Genomic DNA, 21,532 nt, shown 5'->3' with positions numbered 1-21,532 from the left:
CCAAGGCTCAGGAGAAGGAGAGAAAGAAAGAGACAAGGCATGCCCAGATGCTGGCCGCCCTCCAGAGGAGCCCTATGGCAAACCCCGAGTCCTTGAGGGACAAGGCACGAGAGACAGATGCCTGATCTGTAGACACGTGGGGCATTGGGCCAAAGAGTGTCCAAACCATGACAAGTCTCCTAGAACGGCTTGCCACAAATGCCATCAACTGGGACATTGGGCGGCACTCTGCCCTCGGGACCCAAGAGCCTCAAGGTCAAGCGCCAAGCCTACCCTCACAATACGATGGTTCAAGAGGACTGAAGCGGCCCGCTCCAGCCAGCCCGCCTGTCACAGATAACCATCACAGGGCTGGAGCCAAGGGTGCAACTGGATGTGGCAGGTAGGTCTGAGAATTTCTTGGTTGACACAGGGGCTACCTACTCTGTCTTGATCTCCTACTCCAGAGCCTTCTCCTCCCAAACCTGTACCATTTTGGGTACTTCAGGAAAAGCAACTACTAAAAGATTCACCCGAGCACTTCTTTGTTGCTGGGATGGACAAATATTTTCCCACCAGTTTCTGGTGGTCCCTGAGTGTCCTACCCCCTTATGGGAAGAGATCTACTCATTAAACTGGGGACCACCCTTGTGATGGGAAGTTTTTCAGCCCCTAGAGCTCTACAGCTCCTGGTTACTACTGAAGAACCCATTATACCTTCAATAGAGAGGGACCAAAAACTATGGGAAGAAAAAATTAACCCCCAGGTGTGGGACCAGGGGATTCCTGGACGAGCCCACCAAGCTGAACCAGTCATCATTGTCCTCCGAGATCCCACTCAGTTTCCTAACCGGAAACAATATCCACTCAAAAGAGAGGCTCAGGAAGGACTACAGCCTTTAATAAATAAATTCCTTGCTTGTAGGCTATTGGTCCCTACCAGTTCGCCATGTAACACCCCAATCCTCTCAGTAAAGAAAAAAGACAGAACCTGGCAAATGGTTCAAGATCTCCGGATTATAATTGAAGCTGTAGTCCCCCTCCATCCCACAGTACCCAATCCCTATGTAATCTTGGGAGAAATCCCACCCAGTGCCAACTGGTTTACAGTCTTGGATCTCAAAGATGCATTTTTTTGCATACCACTGGCTAAAGAATCCCAATACCTTTTTGTCTTTGAGTGGGAGGCCCCAGGAGAAAAACACAAACAGATGACTTGGACAGTATTACCTCAGGGCTTCAGAGATAGCCCCTACCTGTTTGGACAGGCCCTTAGCCGGGATCTCCTAGATCTGGACCTGGGACCTAATGGGAAAATATTACAATACGTAGATGACCTACTAATCTGCTCTCCAGATGAGAAAAGCGCCCAACAACATGCAATTCAGGTTCTAAACTTCTTGGCAGAAAGGGAATATAAAGTCTCCCGTACTAAGGCACAGATGGTCGAGACAAAGGTCACTTACCTGGGAATTCAGATTACACACGGGTCCAGGAGGCTGTCCTCTGATCGGGTACAAGGAATCCTTCAGTTGCCCTCCCCCACGACTCGAAAACAATTGCGAGCTTTCCTGGGGCTAACTGGTTATTGTAGAATCTGGATACCCAATTATGGTCTAATTGCCCAGCCCTTATACGAAAGCTTAAAGGGAGGAGATGATTCAATCCCACTGATGTGGGGAACTCCTCAAAAGGAGGCAGAGGCTACACTAAAACAGGCCTTAACTCAGGCACCTGCCTTGAGGTTGCCAGACCCAGAAAAAGCATTCCAACTTTATGTCCATGAAAGAGAGGGAATAGGCTTGGGAGTGTTAACTCAAAGGTTGGGATCTGAGCCCCAGCCTGTAGCTTACTTATCCAAGAGGCTCGATCCAACTGCCCGAGTTTGGCCCCCCTGCCTTCGAAATCTTGCAGCTATTGCAATCATGATAGAAGATGCTTTAAAACTCTCCTTTGGGGGCAAACGATTTTAACCAGCCACCAAGTAAAACAACTCCTAAATGGGAGAGGCCATTTATGGATGTCTGATCAAAGAATCCTCAGATATCAAGTAATGCTGATGGAAAATCCAGGCCTCACTATATCCCCTTGTGAGGTTCTTAACCCAGCCACCCTCCTCCCTACCCCCGAGGGCTCTCTCCTCTTTCACTGTTGTCTAGAAACCTTGGACCACTGGACAAAACCCCGAGAGGGATTGTCAGAAGATCCTCTGACCAATCCTGAGGAAATCTGGTACACTGATGGAAGCAGCTTTGTCTTGGATGAAAAAAGAAGAGCCAGGTATGCAGTAATCTCCAATTTTGAGACCATAGAGGCTAAGCCTCTGCCACCAGGTACTTCAGCCCAATTAGCTGAGCTCATAGCCCTGACTCGAGCTTTAGAGCTGGGAAAAGGAAAAAGAATAGCCATTTACACTGACTCCAAGTATGCCTTTCTGGTGCTACATGCACATGTGGCTGTTTGGAAAGAAAGGGGCCACTTGACCACCCGAGGGTCCCCAATCAAATATGGTGATCAGATTCTTCGACTCTTGGAGGCAGTCCATCTGCCCACTGAGGTTTCAGTCTCCCACTGTAAAGGACACCAAAAAGGGAACATGAAAGTGGCACGAGGGAACCAAGCAGCTGATCAGGCAGCTAGGAGAGCAGCATTACAGAACCATGACCTAATCGGGGTTGCCACCTTAGTTCCACAGACTAATTTGCCAGAAACTCCTTCATATATTGAAGGTGAGACTCTTAAAGCTAAGAGCGAGGGCTTTCAAGAAGATCATATGGGGTGGTTCCAAAAGGAGGGACTCCTTTTTCTGCCTGGAAACCGCCAATGGAAGTTGGTTAACTCCTTACATGCCACTACTCATTTAGGAGAAAAGGCCCTCCAAAGATTACTAGAAAGCTCCTTCAGAGGAACAGGCCTCCAAACAACTATAAGACAGGTTGTTTCCTCTTGTCCCACTTGCCAATTAAACAACCCCCAAGGAGCTCGAAGACCCCAGCTGGCCCAGCCCGTCCAACGACGTGCGGCCTACCCAGGAGAGGACTTGCAGATGAACTTCACCCAGATACCAGTTTCTCTTAGGGTATAAATACCTACTAGTTATGATAGATACATTCACAGGATGGATTGAAGGCTTTCCCACCCGGACTGAGAAGGCTGAGGAGGTGGTAAAAAAACTGCTCCATGAAATCATTCCAAGATTTGGTCTGCCCAGGTCATTACAAAGTGACAATGGGACATCATTTACTTCTAAGGTCACCCAAGGGGTCTCGAAAGCATTGGGCATTACTTATTATCTCCATTGTGCCTGGAGGCCTCAATCTTCAGGAAAAGTAGAAAGAGCCAATCAATTCTTAAAATCATCGATAAAAAAGATAACCCAGGAGACCTATACAGACACACCCAGATAGATGTCACGTGACAACAAAGATTTGGAGCATTTGGACATTAAAGCCCTCGGCGCATCACAGCTCTCGGGTCTTGGACAAACCGTGTTACAGCTCTTAGGCAAATCAGTGTTACAGCTCTATTTTATTTAGAAGATAGCAGGAGAGTGAGATAGAGAGAGTGAGAGAAAGAGAGAGAGAGAGAAGAGCGCACACACGCGGGAGAGAGAGTCCGAGAGAAAGCGCTTTGGCTCCTCCTTTTATATGTTTTTTCCTCCACCTGGGCCTGCCCTATGCAAATTTGGCTTAACCAGGAGTGCTGTTTGTTCTGCCTGAAGTTTTCACTCTGGTCCTCGGACCTTCCTTTGACCTTCCTTGTCTTTGAGACACCGCCATTTTGGACTCCTTTTCCCTATTCTACCTACCTAACAGGTCCAAGATGGTGGACAAGTTGAATTCCACTAGACCTTGAGGCTCATTATATACTCATTGTGTCCACTTAAAAAATAATCACAACCTAAAAGCTGAGACATGTTTTATTTGGTGGGAATTTCTAGGACTTCAAGCCTGGGAGACAGCATCTCAAGTAACCCTGAGAGAACTGCTCTGAGGAGGTAGGGGTGGGGTGGGGTTGAGGAGAGGGGGAGTCAGGTTATTTAGAAGTTTGCAACAAAGGACAGGTAGTCTGAATGAGGAAAGTATTTTTGTGAATTAAAGAAAACCAGATATCTCAAGTTAAGGAATTTAGCACTTTTCTATGTGTGGGAAGATGCAAGAGTCTGGGCTCACCGGAATCTTTCCTTTCATGCGCATCTAAGCTATATTTTCAGGCTGTTTCTCAGTGCTTACTGTAGGGAGTACTGCAGTCTAATGGCTGCCAGATCACAAGTATTGTTCTCCTTCCTGAGTGCCCTCAGGGCTCAGAAGTTCACATTTGGAGGGCTGGACATCTTTCTTTACAGATATGGCAGGAAATACTCCTCTCCAAAGTCACTGCAGGTGGTGACTGCAGCCACGAAATTAAAAGACGCTTGCTCCTTGGTCTCCAAAATCACTGCAGATGGTGATTGCAGCCACGAAATTAAAAGACGCTTGCTCCTTGGAAGAAAAGTTATGAACAACCTAGACAGCATATTAAAAAGCAGAGATATTACCTTGCCAACAAAGGTCTGTCTAGTCAAGGCTACGGTTTTGCCAGTGGTCATGTATGGATGTGAGAGTTGGACTGTGAAGAAGGCTGAGTGCCAAAGAATTGATGCTTTTGAACTGTGGTGTTGGAGAAGACTCTTGAGAGTCCCTTGGACTGCAAGGAGATCCAACCAGTCCATCCTAAAGGAGATCAGTCCTGAGTGTTCATTGGAAGGACTGATGTTGAAGCTGAAACTCCAATACTTTGGCCATGTGATGCGAAGAACTGACTCGTTTGAAAAGACCCTGATGCTGGGAAAAATTGAAGGCAGAAGAGGACGACAGAGGATGAGATGGTTGGATGGCATCACTGACTCAGTGGACATAAGTTTGAGTAAACTCTGGGAGTTGGTGATGGACAGGGAGGCCTGGCGTGCTGCAGTCCATGGGGTCGAAGAGTTGGACATGATTGAGCAACTGAACTGACTCCATCTCTCAACTGTAATACATCAGCAAGCTAAATAACACACACAAAGGCACCATGACAGTTCCAAGGCTGACAAGAAAGTTAAAAATAAGTGTCAAGGCCTGAAACCTGGAAATACCCTTTCCCCAAAATAGCTGGAATAGTCTTCCCACTTAGTTTATGAATTTACCCACCCTTAAAAAACTGACAACCCCCATACCCTGGTGCCACTCTTGCCTTCTGGGATGGCCCACACTCTGTCTCTGGAGTGTATTTCTCTCTAAATAAAACCACTTTTTATCTATCACTTGATCTCTTACTGAATTCTTTCTGTGATAAGATGTCAGGAACCTGAACTTCATTAAGTCCTGTGTGTGATCTCAATTAAAAAACTATGGGTTCAAGTCCCAGTCTGAGTTCCACGATTTACTGACCCCATGGGGCTCCTGGGCACAGAACATTTTGAATCCTCCACTTCTTGTAGGGAATATACCTTCCTTCAGATTTGAACATCTGCTAACCAGGGAAAGGAGGAGATGCAGAGATGAGAGAGGAGCAGCCAAGAAACAAGTTTCGCCTTGAGCAGGTTCCTGGTTCTACCTCAGGGCAGATACACATGACAGTATATTTGAGTTCTTTGCAGAATTAAAACCTCCAACAAGTAGAAGATGTTAGCATTCCAGAGGAGATCACCTGAGGCCAGATTAAAGAAACCAGAGAAGCTCAACAAGAGATTCATGCTAGTGCTTGGAGACGGAGCAGTCAGGAAGGCAGGAGGTCAAGGCAAGTTCTGGGTCTGTCATTTGCTTAGAGATTGACAAATCGTCAAAGGTGACACTGAGGCCTTTACCCTGAGCTTCGTTTCTCATTTGTAAGTGAAGTCGCTCAGTCATGTCCTACTCTTTGTGATCGCATGGACGGTAGCCTACCAGGCTCCACAATCCATGGGATTTTCCAGGCAAGAATACTGGAGTGGGTTGTCATTTCCTTCTCCAGGGGATCTTTCCAACCAAGGGATCGAATCTGGGTCTCCTGCATTGCAGACAGACGCTTTACTGTCTGAGCCACTAGGAGAGCAAAGTCCCACACTCTGGGGTGTTGGGAGCATTCAAAGAGATAATGGAGGTAAAGTATCTGGCAATGTTGGAGACCCAGTTGGAGCCCAACAAGCAGTGGCCCCACCTCTCTTATCTTTGCCAATCCCCTATTCCACCAGCCTGACTGGCCACTTCCTGTGCACTTTCTGGGTCTCCAGTTGGGTGTCACCTCTGCAGGGAATCTTCTCTTGATGCCTATCCCCCCGATATTGTTACATATCATGACTCTTCCAGGGATAGGCACTCTGTCCCCAGTACCTGTAAGAGTCTTTGCCTATCCCCTTCTACTGTCACCCTAAGCTTTGTTGTCAATGCCTGCACCAGATTCCCACCTTTTATTCTCTCCCTCCCTCAGCCCAGCCTCATATGAAGGTGTGGAGTTGGGTAGGGGTTTGGAGTTTAGACAGCTTGGGTCAAAGTGAAGTGAAAGTGAAGTCGCTCAGTCCTGTCCGACTCTTTTCGACCCCATGGACTGTAACCTACCAGGCTCCTCCCTCCATGGGATTCTCCAGGCAAGAGTACTGGAGTGGGTTGCCATTTCCTTCTCCAGGGGATCTTCCCCACCCAGGGATTGAACCCTAGTGTCTCGCATTGCAGGCAGATGCTTTAACCTCTGAGACACCAGTGTATCAGTATTTCATCTTATGTTAATCTCACTCAAACAAGGCCTGTTCCTCCTCACTTCTCTTCCCAATCACCTCTCCCACTTAGACTGAATGGTGAGCATGGGCCTTAGGGCTTTTCAGGACTTGGGACTTGGTGCTAAAACCAGGACAGACTGGCTGTTTGGGCATCATACTGCTACTGTGGTTGAATGCCCTAAAAGTAATTTTTTAATTTCACAAGTAAAATTATGACATATTCTCCTCAGACAAATAAACCATTAAACCACTAAAAGGAATAAGGGCTCTTTAGAGAAATGGCTGATTCCAGGTCTGGGACACAGAGTATAAGATGATCCTGAAACAACTTTGCTATAATCAAAGAAAATTCTCAAAAATCATGACATGTTGAAAGGACACAGACTCAACTGAGCAGCTTCCACTAGCCAGATCTGCCACATCTGAGCATCTAAGTGAATATGGAGAATAATGGATTATAACTCATTAAGTAAAATGAGAATCCACAGATTCATATCACTAACGAATGAAATATCTTCTCTAAAGTACAAAGTTAAGTAAGTGGAACAGGAATGAGGGAAATAGAATAGTCTGGTTAATAATCTAATTTCTTTAGGCAAGAAATATCAATGAAAACTAGTCAGCTAAAAGTTTGAGGAGCTCATTTAAGTCAATATCAAAAAACCAAACAATACGATTAAAAAATGGGCTGGAAACCTGAACAGACATTTTTCCAAGAAAGACATGTGGATGGCTAATAGGCACATGAAAAGATGCTCAACACTGTTAATTATTAGAGAAATACAAATCAAAACCATAATAAGCTATGATCTCACACCTGTAAGAATGGGCTTCCCAGGTGGCACTAGCGGTAAAGAACCCACCTGCCAATATAGGAGACATTAAGAAATGTGGGTTTAGATCCCTGGGTTAGGAAGATCCCCTGGAGGCAACCCACTCCAGTATTCTTGCCTGGAGAATCCCATGGACAGAGAAGCCTGGCAGGCTATAGTCCACAGGGTTGCAAAGAGTCGCTATCATCAAGACTACAAACAACAAATGTTGGTGAGTATATACAGAAAAGGGAATTCTCGTAAAGTGTTGGTGAGAACATAAATTGGTGCAGCCACTATGGAAACAGTATGGAGATTCTTCAAAAAACCAAAAAATAAAAAGAACTAGTATATGATCCATTAATTCCACTCCTGGTTTTATATCCGAAGAAAGTGAAAACACTAATTCAAAAAGATACAATTCCACCCCAATGTTCATGCTGCTGCTGCTGCTAAGTCGCTTCCGTGGTGTCCAACTCTGTGTGACCCCATAGATGGCAGCCCACTAGGCTCCTCTGTCCCTGGGATTCTCCGGGCAAGAATACTGGAGTAGGTTGCCATTTCCTCCTACAACGCGTGCTAAGTCGCTTCAGTTATGTCCGACTCTGTGACCCCATGGACAGCAGCCCACCAGGCTCCTCTGTCCACGGAATTCTCTAGGCAAGAGTACTAGAGTGGGTTGCCATTTCCTTCTCCACCCAATGTTCATAGCAGCATTATTTACAGTAGCCAAGATATGGAAACAGCCTAAACGTCTAACAACAGATAAATGGATAAAGACTATGTGGTATGAAATAGTACTGTCATTAAAAAAATTAAATTTTGCCACCTGCAACAACATGGATAGACCTATAAGATATTATGCTAAGTGAAATGACACAAAGAAAGACAAATACTGTATGTTATAACTTTTCTGTGGAAACTAAAAAATAAACTAGTGTATATAACAACAACAAAGAAAACACTCAGATAAAGAGAACAAACTAGTGGTTAGTAGCCGGGAGAAGGAAATGGGGAGGGGCAGGATAGGGGTAAGGGATCAAGAGATACAAACCACTATGTATAAAATAAAGCTACAATATATTGTAGAGCACAAGGAATATAGTCAATATTGTATAACTGTAAATGGAGTATAATTTTTTAAAATTGTTAATCACTATTTTGTACACCTGAAACATTATAAATCAAATCTACCGCAAGTGAGTGAAGTCGCTCAGTCGTGTCCGACTCTTTGCGACCCCGTGGACTGTAGCCCTCCAGGCTCCTCCGTCCATGGGATTCTCCAGGCAAGAATACTGGAGTGGGTTGCCAAAAGTGTAAATTGTCTTCTCATAGGATAGTGATTACAAAGGAGTGCCCAGCAGCACCGGGGCGATGGGTTTACGAGCTTCCGGATAGAATTCTTTGAAAATTTAGCCCCATCTCGTGATATTCCAGCCGAAGTGCATAATCTACTCTAACCCTGGAGGATGCATCGGTGTATACATCTCTGGCTTGCACGCCTCAGAAAGGTCAAGGTCATGAAGACAAAGGAGCAGAGTAAAGACAGCTGACTGCCGTTTGAGTGACCCAGGACCAGGTCCTGGGCTGGAACCGTGCTACAAGCGCAGGGACGCTATGCTGGAGTTAGGCCGCGTCCGTGTCGACGGTCCTGAATTGGATCACTGTAGAGCGAATGGAGATGCCTAATTCTTAGGAAACACGCACGCGGCATTTCGTATTTAGCTGGATGGAAGGCGCCTCTTCTGCTAGTGGTTTGACCATTTTTCCCACTGGATAAGGCCCGAACCAGCAGGTTACAATCCTCACCGCCACCTGGCCCGCGGTTCCCCCGACTCTCCGGGCGCTCCACCTCTGGTGGTTCATATCGGGGGCCCGCTCCACCCATTCCCCTGAGCAGCGCAGTGCGCACCCTCTCCAGCGACCCACCTAACCACCGACCCCCACCTCCCACGCCCCGGGACTGGCAGCGGAAAACGCCAGTTTCCGGCTCCGCGACGGCGGACGCGCCGGCCAATCACTGGCGGGGGCGGGAGGGCGTGGGGAACTACGGGCCTTGTAGTCAGCGCGGCGACTGGACCACGACCCCCACAATGCTCCGCGCGGCGGCGGCGGAGGCTACGGAATTGGAAGGGGCCGCCCGGAACGGAGCCCGGGCCAATCACAGGCGGGGGAAGACGGGCGCGGGGCACGACCGGCCTTGTAGTTGCCGCAGGCGGGACTATGGCCCCCACAGTGCCCCGCGCGACCGCGAGCTCACTGCGGCTGCGCGGCGGCGACGGCGGCGGCGGCGGTGGCGGCGGCTGCGGCCGGGTTGCCGTCGGGCGGGGCGGCGCGGACAGGAGTCTGGTCTGAGCCTCCGACGGAGCGAGTGGTGCGACTCGGGCCGTGGCCACCATGTCCGCGCCGTCCGAGGAAGAAGAGTACGCGCGGCTCGTGATGGAGGCGCAGCCAGAGTGGCTGCGCGCGGAGGTGAAGCGGCTGTCGCACGAGCTGGCCGAGACCACGCGTGAGAAGATCCAGGCGGCCGAGTACGGGCTGGCAGTCCTCGAGGAGAAGCACCAACTCAAACTGCAGTTCGAAGAGCTTGAGGTGGACTACGAGGCCATCCGCGGCGAGATGGAGCAGCTCAAGGAGGTAAGGAACAAGGGCGGCTGGCGCCACGCCCTCCGTGTCCCCCGGCCGTTTCCGACTCCGGACCCGGATCCCTCATCCCTCCGAACTGACCTCCGCGCCGACCCCAGAATCGGCCCTTGACCCGAGCCAAGAAGGCGACCCCCGAGGCAGCCGCCGACCCAGGCCGAACTGACCCCTTAGCCCGAGTTAGGTCGACCACCAGCCGACTGCTGACTCCGCGCCGACCAGACCAGCACCGGAGCACCCGGGGTCAGTGTGGTTGGCCGTCCCGGAGGCGGCCCTGCAGTGGATGACGGGCCTTAGGTGCTGTGGGCGATTTGGGTTCTAGAAGCCCTGGCCTCCGCGTCAAGGGCTGCGGTGGAGCCTGGTGGTTAGCCTTTCTGCTCTTGATGGCAGGTCTCGGGCACGGTGGGGGTGGTGTCCTTTGCGGTGTTTGACTTTTTGAGTAGCGGGGATTTGGACGTGGGATGGATGCAGGTGGCCGGCTGGGAAACACCAGGCGTGTGTATCCATCATTTCTGTGTATATCATCTCCTGTCTCTGGGCGCAGCTGCCTTCAGCGGTTTCAGCGTCTTTTGTGAGCGCCGGGACACCAGGAAAGGGTCAAGTTGGGGACTTGCCTTGCATGTGGCGATCACAGCTGGCCGGGGTATCCCACAGGCCTTCCCCATGCTCTGCTCTCTGACCACCCCGCTGGTTACTTCTCTGGGATACAGTGTTCTGTCCACTTCCTGCCCTAGATGCCCATCCAGGCCCTTTCCCAAAGTTGAGGGACACGTCTGTGGATTTTTGTCACAGGTGAAGCCTTATCTCTCCTGTGATATTTTTACTCTGGGATGAACAGGTTGGACCACTGGGCTACCAAGAAATCTTGCAGTGGTAAAGCTAGGCAGTCCTTCCCTGAAGTAGTTCTCTTAGATGATTTTAAACACCAATTCCTATCTCAATCCTTCTTGACTTCCCAGCCTTGTTGTAGGGGTGGGGAGGGAGAAGTTGCTTTCTGGGTGGACACTCAGGTTTGGACCTAGGTCTTGCCCCTTACTGGTGATGGGGCTATGAGCATGCACCTTCTCCCACCACACCATCTCACCTAGAAAGGGTTCATCTGAGATACATTGAAAAAGGCTAGAGAAGGTGTCAGATATTTAGCCTGTCAGTGTCTGAGATAGTTTTCTCCTTCCCTACTTGATTCTTCCCTTGTCCAGGTGGGCTCTTGGCCCTTGGTCTCAGGATCCACCACATTTGCTGCTTCTCCAGCTGCCCACCTCCCAGCAGCCTGCTCCAGGTGGCCTCAGGCAGGTCCCTGGAGTGTTTTGAGCCTCCATGCCTCACTTGGGAGACCAGTCAGGTTCCCTTCTGATAGTAAAGGGAGTTAATGCATGAAGGTACTTAAATCTGTGCTTGGTGGAACAAGTGCCCTGTTAGTGTCTGTAGAAGACAGATAAGGGTGCCCAAGGAGGATAGTTCTGTAGCTCCTTCAACTTGAGGTCTTGTATATGTCAGCAGGTATTGGTACCTCCTCCAAGCCAGCCTTATCTGGCACTAAATCTACTAGAGGGGTGATATGTGATCCCTCTGGCAAAAGCCTTATCTTACTATATGGGGCAGGCAATGATGGAGGGAGGCTTAGGGGCCTTGAGAAAATGAAGTGGGAGCATCTTAGGTTCACCTTCTCTACACTTCAGAGGGGAGCCTGGCCTTCCCCCGCCCCTCCCCTCAGAGTCTATTCAGATGGAAGTCTGAGCAGAAGCTAGAGGAAGGGGCATCAGAGCCTCAGTAGATATTGCCAGAAAGCTCACATCCATTTACGCAAAGTCAGTCAGCCTCTCTAAATCTTTGTATTGTTATACTTCAAAGTATTAACTCTTATTTTAAAAAATAAAGATTTAGGGACTTCCTTGGTGGTACAGTGGCTAAGACTCCTCTCTCTCAATGCAGGGGGCATAGGTTCGATCCCTGATCAGGGAACTAGATCCCAAATGCTGCTTCAGAAAGACCCAGTGCAGCTAAATAAATAAAAATAATTTGAAAAAAAAAATTAAGATTTAAGGAGACAGTATCTATTGGATCTTTTAAAAATTTTTTTCTCCTGTAGAGAGACGAGCCATCTTCATTCTTTTTAAAGCTTTATTTCTTTAACTAAAGTGGGTTCGGTCACTAACAAGTCATGCCACAGAGGTACCTGTGTTCCTGTTCAGCGTTTGTAGATAGTATTGTCTTGAGGGAGGAAAGCCGACTGGCCTATCCCAGGTGACTGGGTTTGCGACCAGACCTGAAGAGTGTCCTGTGTAGGGCAGTGGTGCCGGCCCTGCAGCCTTTCTCGCTTGGTAAGTGTGTGTGTGTCTGTGTCCTGCTGACACCATGGTGTTAGGGAGGAGGGGTACTAATGGCCCATTTTGCTAGTGATTGAGCCTGGCCTACTGAGGGCCCCGTCTGTCCCAAGTTCTGCTGTGTCCCTTCCCCACCATGGTGGGGAAGAGAATCGGATAAATTTTGGTCAGCCATGTGGTGTTTCCTGTCCTTAGTGGCCATGGAACGTCTTGCTGTGTGTCCTCAGCTGCGGTTTGAGGAGGGCAGGGGTGCTGGGCTGACGGTTGCTGCCTGCAGGGCTCAGTTAGGCACCGGGAGTGGGTAGCTCTTTGGAATGTGAGGGTTTGGTTTGGAATGTAAGGGCCAGTGGTGGGAGTCCTAGTGCAGTCGCAGCCCCATCCTCTTTCAGCTTCCAGAGAGAGCAGGAAGACAAGGTCTGGACGTCCTTGCTGGCTTCTGTGCTACCTCAGGATCTTGGCTGTGCAGTATACTTACATCCCAGGGAACCCAGGGGTGGAATTTGGTGAGCTGCAACCTGTCACAGGCTGGGACTGGTGCCTGGCACACAGTAAGTGCTTACTCAGTAAGCACACACAGTAAGTGTGTGCTGGCTGGTATCTTAAGCTTCTTCCTTCCCTCTACCTCACCCGACCCTGGATACCCTTCCTACTGTCCCTCTCATTGTCTTATCTCTACTCCTTGCGGGATCTGGAGCAGCCCCACTGCGTCTCCTAGAGGGCAGCCTGAGCCGCTGGCCTGGCTCAGCCTACACTGCTCCCCTGCTTCCTAATTGCCTTCATGGTCCTCACTATCCCTGCCTCTTCCCAGTCTTGGATCTTGGAAGTCCTGCCTGCCCTTCAAGGCCTGGATGCTTTTCAAAGCCTCCTCTGGACTTGTCTGAGCCCAGCTCCCAGGTGACCCACATGGGTATCCCTCTCATCCTATAGGCTCAGCAGCTGCATGAAGAACTGTGGCAGAGCTGGTGAGAGCAGCTGCTCTGTCCTCTTTGCTTCCTCCTTCCCATCTCTCTTTATCATAATTTTCTCTCTCAGAGGATGGGGAAACCAAGGTAGGGATGGGTGTGAGTGTCTGAGGAAGGTGCAGTAGCTCAGACCAAGTTGGAAGTGGTCCTTGGGCACCAGGTTCCTGTCCAGGTTTGTAGAAGTTCCAGCCATGAGCTGGCTCCAGAGGAGGGTGATGTGAGGGCTGTTGCCCAGGCTTCACCCCTATTGATGAGTGGCTCTAGCCTCCCTGTGCCCCACCAACTCCTGCAGTCCTCATTCTGACTTTTGGGGTCACTACCCTGTTAGGTCTGTTGTACTGCTGTGGAAACCAAGGCACGAAGAAGTTGGCTTTGACTCAAGACTGTGAGCCCAGGCAACCTGTCCCCAAGAGAGCGGACACCTGCGGAGGAGGGAAGGTAATGGGAATCCTCTGTGCAAGGCTCAACCTCCTCAAGTGTTTGTCTTGGGACAGGAAAAGTCCTGATTTGGGCCAGACTCTGTGAGGATCCCACTTATCTGTTACCACCCTTGAACTTGGAGCAGAGAGCCATTGGGGATTGGGAGGCTCTGGGAGTCCTATGGGCCTCTCAGGGCCAGCTGTGTGGTAGTCTGCTGTTAGCCTGAAGAAGCCTGACTTGGGAAAGAAGTTAAGTTCCAGGAAGTCCTGGAGGTGCTGAGGTGGCCCTGCTCCCAGGGATCTGATAGTTGGGAGAGGCAGCTTCCAGCATCCAAAGGCAGTGACCACGTGGCCTATTGTGTCCACATTGCTGGGCACTCCCCACTTTCCTGCCTGTAGAGCTTGTAGCTGGTGTGGCATCGTGAAGCAATCTTGAGGGCTCTTCTACTTTTGAAAACTCCTGAGACCCCCATGTCACCTGGCAGTCTGTTTTCCTTTAGGCCATGGTGGGTGAGCTGCTGTGTACTTCAGTGTTTTGGGGGCGTGGCTCTGGACAGGTGGGTGGACACACTTAGAAGGAGCTGCTTTTCCATGACTGGTGCAGGAGGGAGGCCAGGCCTGAGAGTGGCTGTGCCCGGGCAGGCGAGGAGGTGCTACCTGTGCTGTCAAGGGCTGTGGTTTCCACATTCTGGCTCCACGGGGCCAACGGGACCCTGCCTGGGCCCTCAGGAGCTATGTGGCCCCAGAGGAATGGCTCTGCCCTCAGGCCAGTGTGCCTGGGGCACTTAGGCAGGTAGTGGCTGAGGCTCCGTGTGTTTGAGCAGCTGCCTCAGAGAGAGCTGTGGCAAGGCAGACACAGACTCTCGCTGGGCCTTCCCGCTCAGGGAGCCCAACCCCTTCCTGTGAAGTGGGAGCTCAGTGTACCCTTGTCAGCCTGGGGCAGCCACTCCTCAGTCAGACCTGCTGCTCCACATGTGTGCACTGGATAAAGGGCCGGTACACACATTGAAGGTAAAGAAAGATTTGGTTTCTTAGTGAAGTGAAAGTGGCTAGTGGGCAGAGGCTAGATGAGACCCTCCTGGGCCTCAGGCCCCATATTGTCTACTGTTTGGAGTGTGGCCCCTTGAGCTATTCTCCAGAGCCAGGAGTGCCCAGTGTGACCTTCTAGCTGCTGTCCTGGGCATCAAACCACCCAGGGAGGTGGGCTGACAGATGGGGCTGTAGGAGCAGGGTGGGTGTCAGGGACATGTGGCTGAACGGACAGTCCAGTGTCGGGTAGTCGATGGCATTAAGGAGGAGAAGACTGCTTTCTTCTCTAGAGATTCAGTTCAGTTCAGTTCAGTCGCTCAGTCATGTCCAACTCTTTGCGACCCCTTGAATCACAACACGCCAGGCCTCCCTGTCCATCACCAACTCCCGGAGTTCACTCAAAAAGTTATTCATTTACTTTTGCTGTTGTCCAGTCCCTCAGTTGTGACTGACTCTTTGTAACACCTTGGACTGTAGCACGCCAGGCTTCCCTATCCTTTGCTGTCTCCTGGAGTTTGCTCAAACTCATGTCTATTAAGTTGGTGATGCCATCCAACCATCTCATCTTTGGTTGCCCCCTTCTCCTCCTGCCTTCAATTTTTCCCAGCATCAAGGTCTTTTCCAATGAGTTGGCTCTGCCCATTAGGTGGCCAAAATACGGGAGCTTCAACTTCAGCATTCCCCCTTCCAATGAATATTCAGGGTTGATTTCCTTTAAGATTGACTGGTTTGATCTCCTTGTTGTCCATGGGACTCTCAAGAGTCTTCTCCAGTACCATAATTTGAAAGCATCAGTTCTTCAGTGCTCAGCCGTCTTTATGGTCCAACTCTCACATCCGTACATGACTACTGGAAAAACCATAGCTTTGACTAGATGGACCTTTGTTGGCAAAGTGATGTCTCTGCTTTTTAATATGCTGTCTAGGTTTGGCATAGTTTTTCTTCTAAGGAGCAAGGGTCTTCTAATTTCATGGCTGCAGTCACTGTCTGCAGTGATTTTTGGAGCCCAAGAAAATAAAGTCTGTCACTGTTTCCATTGTTTCCCCATCTATTTGCCATGAAGTGATGGGACTAGATGCCATGGTCTTAGTTTTTTGAATGTTGAGTTTTAAGCCAGCTTTTTCACTCGAAAGCATCAGTTTCACATGATACATCCTCTTTCACTTTCATCAAGATCAAAAAGTGGAAATGAGCATGTCTCTGTAGAAAGTACGGAATGTGTATGGAGGACTACTGCGTATTTCTGCTTGCCAGCTTTTTCTTCCTTTATGTGTGTGTGAGATGCATATGGTATTCTAAAAACCAGAAAGTGCTTTGAGCATCTATAACAGTTGTTTTTAAGGAGAGACGGGGTTTGGGGTTCCTCTCTGAGTTGCAGTAAAGTAGGTTTCATTCAACTGGATGAAGATAATGAAGATTTCCATGGGTTTGGAAGCTGCTGTGCACGTCCAGTCTACGGTGTCATGTGCAATAATGGTTGTGGTTTGAGTTTTATGGGTCTGCTTTTTGAAAGCAGTTCCCCTCCTAAAGGGTTTCCATCTTGAGGGGATGTTCTATGCACAACCAGAGCAGAGACATTGGCCTGCGTGTTTTCCTACCCACTTTGGTGCCTCCAGCTTTGGCAGCCTGCATTTTGTGTCTCACTTCTTCCGTAAGTACATTGATGTGTTGTGCTGAGAAGATAACTTTAAAAAAAAATAAAACATAGTCACAGATTAATTTTTACACCTCATAGGATTAACAGTGATTCCTTAATGTTGTCTTTTATCTGGTCAGCGTTTGGATTTCCCTGTTCAGTTCATAGTTGCTTTACAGACTTGTTGTACTGCATTATAAAATCCCTGTACTTTACCTATTCAACACTGCTCCACCCCCCAAAAAGAACCCATGGCAACCATTGATCCTTTACTTTTTCTGTAGTTTTTTTCCCTTTTCTAGAATGTCATATAATTGAAATCATACAGTATGTAACCTTTTCATGTTGGCTTCTTTCACTTAGCGACATGCGTTTAAGATTGATCCATGTGTTTTCATGGCCTGATAGCTCTTTTTATTTAAAAAAATCACAGAATTGTTTAGATGTACCATAGTTTGTTTATCCATTCAAACTGGGCATCTTGGTTACTTCCAGTTGGGGGTGTTTGCTGTGACAAAGCTGTTATAAAGCATCCATGTGCACGTTTTGTGTGGACATAAATTATCAACTCTTTTAGGTAAACACCAAAGAGTATGCAACTTTTTGGATCATAGGCTAAGAGTACGTTTAATTTTGTAAGAAATCACCTTGCAAGTGCTGCACGAGTCTGTATTCCCGCCAGCAGTGAATGAGAGCTCCTGCTCCGTCTCTGTACCTGCATTCGGTGTTGCCAGTGTTTTGGCTTTTATCCACTAGAGTAGGTGTGTGGGGGCATCTCATAGTTCTCATCTGCATTTCTCTGCTGACATATGATGTGGAACGTGTTTTCATGTGTTTGCTTGCTGTTTGTATATCTTCTTTGTTGAGTTGTCTGTTCCGATCTTTTGGTCATTTTAAAATGGAAATATTTGTTTTCTTATTATAGATTTTAAGAATTCTTTATTTTGGATACAAGTCCTACTTTTCAAATTTGTAACCTAGTGATTTGGCTTTTCATTCCCTTAACAGTGTCTTTCACAGAGCAGTTTTTAATTTTAGTGCCATTTTGCTTTCATATTAAGATTGTCATCACCAAGCCTAAGGTCATGTAGATCTTTTCCTATGTTTCTGTCTAGAGGTTGATAAATTTTGCCTTTTATATTTAGATCTTAGATCTCTGGTTCATTTCAGGTTGGTTTTTGTGAGAAGTATATAGTCTGTGTCCAGGATTCTTTTTGTTTTTGCACATGGATGTACAAGCTCCAACACCATTTGTTGATGAGACTGTACTTTCTTTATGAAGTTGCTTTTGCTCCTTTGTCAAAGATCAGCCTATTACGTGTGTGGGTCTACTCCTGGAAGTTCTGTTCTGTTCTGTTGATCTGTGCAATTATCCTTTTTCCAGTACTCTACTCTCTTGATTGTATGCTGCTGATTTTATTAGGTTTGTGTCCTTTTCATGTGTTAGTGGCGAATCTTCCCCTTAAGGCCTGTGTTTTTTGTTGTGTGACTCAGCACAACTGAATGGTGTCTGCTGGCCTGGGTCTTCAGCCCTGCGTTGACAGGGTTGGTCCTGGTCATAATCAATCGATAGTCTTTTTTTTTTTTTTTTTAATCTTGAGGAAAAGTAATAGAGTGCAAACTGTTAAAAACAAAAATCACTAGTACAGTTGGTTAGATTTTTGATAGAAGATGAGAAGTGAGACTTCTCTGTGTCTTTTTAAGATGGTCCATGGGAACTTCTGTTTGAGCAGCTCAGTTAGGGTTGTCTTTACCCCTGAGAATCCACCTGGAGAGTTGCTTAACCTGCTAGCCTTATGCGTTTGACTCAGGAGTTAAGGGAGAGGTGTGGACTCAGCCACTGCTCAGACCTGGGATTGAGTCCCACTTGGGCATTTAATAGCTGCTTGCCCCACAGGCAGAAGCTGGCTGCCAGGTTCCTCCAAAAGTGTAACAGACATGTTCCTTTCTGGGCTTCAGATGCCTTCTCTTTTATCTCAGGTCACCTGTGTAAGCCCCTTTCCAGCCTGCCAGGCCTCTAGCTCTGGCCCTTCCTGTGGTGCTAGGGCCAAACTCCACCCTCAAGATGCCAGCCTTTCCCCATGCCTGCTCCCCCTCTTCACCATCTTTAGGACAGGTTTTCGGGACCCATGATAGATTTACGGTTGGTGTGGGTGGTGCTCCACACGCCAGGCTGCCAAATCTACATCTCCCGCAGACTCTCACTGCCAAGCACACCTCTTTTCCCTCCTGTGCTCTCAGCATCAGTCTCACCTCCACTGTGGGATGCCCCTTTGTGCCCGTGTTGGTTGAAGTCTGGATTCTGTTTTCAGGACCGACAGAAGGCTGTGAGGCTTTGGAGAAGGGAGCGTGCCTGGGCCAAAGGCACCAGGCAGAGGGTCAGGGCTTGACATGGCACTTTCTTTGGTTGTGGTTTGCACAGTGGCTGCTGCAACCTGAAACAGTATTGGTGCTGTTGTGATTGGGCTGAGAAATGGCCCCAGGTAATCTGCTGGATGGTGTCCGGATGAGTCACTTGTGTTAGGCAGTGGGCTTTCGTGCCTGAACTATGATGAAGTGAACTGTGTGTGCATGTATGTGCATGTGTTCACGTGTGTGTGTGTGTGTGTGTGTGTGTGTGTGTGTGACAGCACAGGAAGGATCTCTGCAGCCTCACTCTTTGGGTGACCTTGATATGTGGAGGGTGGAGGGGCAAGGCTCGGGGAAAAGACACCCGGCTTCAGTATAGGGTCTCAGCTGCCCACTCTGAACCTCAGGTTCTCACCTCCTTTCATGAGCAGTCAGCACCCTCGGTTCCTCAGGCTGTGCCAGTCCTTAGTGGCATTGGCCCTCAGAGTATCCGAGGTTTACCCTGCAAGGGTGATTGTGATGGAATGCTGGACATGGGGGACACTTGGCCAAGACCTTTCGTCTTACCTTGCTGCAGCGACTAACAGGCCCGTCTACTTCCAGGGCAGATGTGAACATCGAATCATCGTTACAGCCATGCCCACGGTTCCATAGGCTCCACTCTCGTCCCCAGAGCTGCAGACCTCTGGGTTCTTGGCAGGAACACGACTTGAGTTACAGGGTCTCTGGCTACTTGCTGACTATGAGCCTTGTTGGATGTCCCTTCCTAAATGGCGCTAATAACATGAAGACGTGTTGAGATTAGAGATGAGGTAAGAAACCCCAGTTAACTCTTCTGGTGTTTCCAGCCCAGAATAGTCCTGGCTGTGCTGCCTGCTGAGTGTCTTCTGAGGCTTGGGACAGATGGCAGCTGGACAGCTCCCCCCAACTTCAGGCCATTCAATAGAGGTTTGTATCTGGCAGCCAGCTGCCGTGGAAGACAAGATCTTGTCCCAGGACCCAGGATTGGCAGATGAACCAGGGTCTATAGGGATTGCCACCAGCTACAGGGCTCAGCTGGCCAGAAGCCTGTCTGCTGACATTGGGGCAATTAGGGTGTAATCTTCTCTAAATGACACCCAATTCTGGCTAAATCCCTCCTGCCCAGGAGTGGATTCTCAGTTTTCTAAAAGCAGCTTAGTGTTTGGACACTGCCCAGGGCAGCTGGGGTTTGTGGTTGGTGATGGGATGGATGTGGGCTGGTGGGACGGACGTGGGGAGTGGGGGTGTTCCCTATGTGGGCACCAATCCTTGAGTCCAGTTCTTCTGATCCCTACAGCCAGTGTGCAGATGCTCTGTTGAGAAACTGAGACCGGAAGTCACACAGTGGGAAGGGCAGGCCAGTGGAGAACAGCTGTCATACGTGTGCCCCTCCTAGACCTTTGGAGGGGATCTAGGACAAGGGTGGGCCTTGGCATGCTGGTCTGCTGGATGCTAATTGTCTGCCGGACAGGGTGTATACAGGTGTGCTGGCAGCATCTGTTCCGCTGCAGTTCTCAGGTGGGCCCCATCTCCAGGAGGCCCCGCCTCTCCTGCAGGGGGATTTGTGCAGCCTTCCCAGGTGCCTCCCTGCCTCCTGCCAGATGAGGCTGTTGGGCCAGTTTGGAACCCAGCCCCACCCTCACGCCACCCCTTCTCCAGCATATCTTGCCTTTTCCAGGACACCCCAGATCTGGGAACTACTTTGCTGCAAAGAAGTAAAGTCGTTTTTGGAGTGAGAAGCCCTATGGTGCCACTCGGGGGAATCATCTGACTTAGCATAACCATGGTTTGCTCACCTGTGAGATGGGAGTGTTAAGTTTATACTTTGCATGGCTTTGTGAAGATCACATGAGATTCACACCCATCTCTGTCTCTTTTGGGTGGTAGCCAGGCCTTCCCAGGCTGCCTCCCAAAATGCTTAGGGGCCTGGGGCCATGCCTGCCACCACCTGTCTGTTCAGGAAACCTGTGAGCCAGGTAAGTGGGAGTGGGTCTGGGATAGGTCCTTCTTGGAGTGGAAGGTAAGAGCAGATAGGAAAAGCTGGCTGAGGAGGTGAGCTGAGGTCTCTCGGAGTGCACATGGGGTCCTTTTGTGCAGGTTTGCAGATCTGTGAAGGCCTGTTTAGGGAATGGGTCTGTTTCTGGTTTCTCAGCTGACTTGGTTCCAGTGGAGGCTCATGTGGAGCTGGTGTGGTGTATTGAATTTCCTGCATGCCAGGGTCACCTGGGAATGTTCAGAAATTCCAAAGCATTGGCCACACCCTGAAGGATCAAAACAGCTTCAGGGTAGGACATGGCATCAGAAGTTTTCATACTTCTGGAAGGATCCCAGTGGGAAGATGAATTTAAGAAACCCATCGTGTCACTGCAGCTTATGTTAGGGATCTGAACTTTCCCTGGTCACATGGGTGGACTATCATTCTGTACTTTTGTGGTTATAGAATTTAATTGCATCTCTCTACCTTGGTACACAGTCAGGGCCCAGGAATGCCCTTGGCTGTGTTCATGTGCTGGCGGGAAAGCCTGCCTCTTTGCTTCCCATGGCCAGGTGGTGGGCCACCAGCTGCCCTGGGCTGGTCCTGGAAAGTATGCATAAGCCACAGGCAGACCCAGGGAGAGGGGTGAGCCTCAGAGCGATTCCTGC

At 49.2% G+C, this 21,532-nt stretch overlaps 1 protein-coding gene across 4 annotated transcripts in view; it reads left to right on the top strand.

Annotated features, from left to right (window-relative positions):
• Positions 1-9,767: 9,767 nt before the first annotated feature.
• The window catches only part of BICD2 (BICD cargo adaptor 2), a 56,097-nt gene continuing 44,332 nt past the window's right edge, over positions 9,768-21,532 (top strand). For 2 of the 4 annotated variants that reach the window (XM_086315593.1, XM_086315592.1), the window contains exon 1: positions 9,768-10,143. In XM_086315593.1, the coding sequence (XP_086171719.1) occupies positions 9,904-10,143 (240 nt within the window). In that variant the 5' untranslated portion in view covers positions 9,768-9,903. Of the gene's footprint in view, positions 10,144-19,471; positions 19,681-20,808; positions 20,866-21,532 lie in introns of those variants that run through there. The other 2 variants (XM_086315595.1, XM_086315594.1) reach the window with 2 other exon arrangements.

Source organism: Bos grunniens, chromosome 8 (assembly GCF_055505025.1).
Source record: "Bos grunniens cultivar Pamir isolate PY7600 chromosome 8, Bosgru_T2T1.0, whole genome shotgun sequence".
In the NCBI taxonomy this organism is placed as follows: domain Eukaryota; kingdom Metazoa; phylum Chordata; class Mammalia; order Artiodactyla; family Bovidae; genus Bos; species Bos grunniens.
This window is presented reverse-complemented; position numbering and strand designations above follow the sequence as displayed.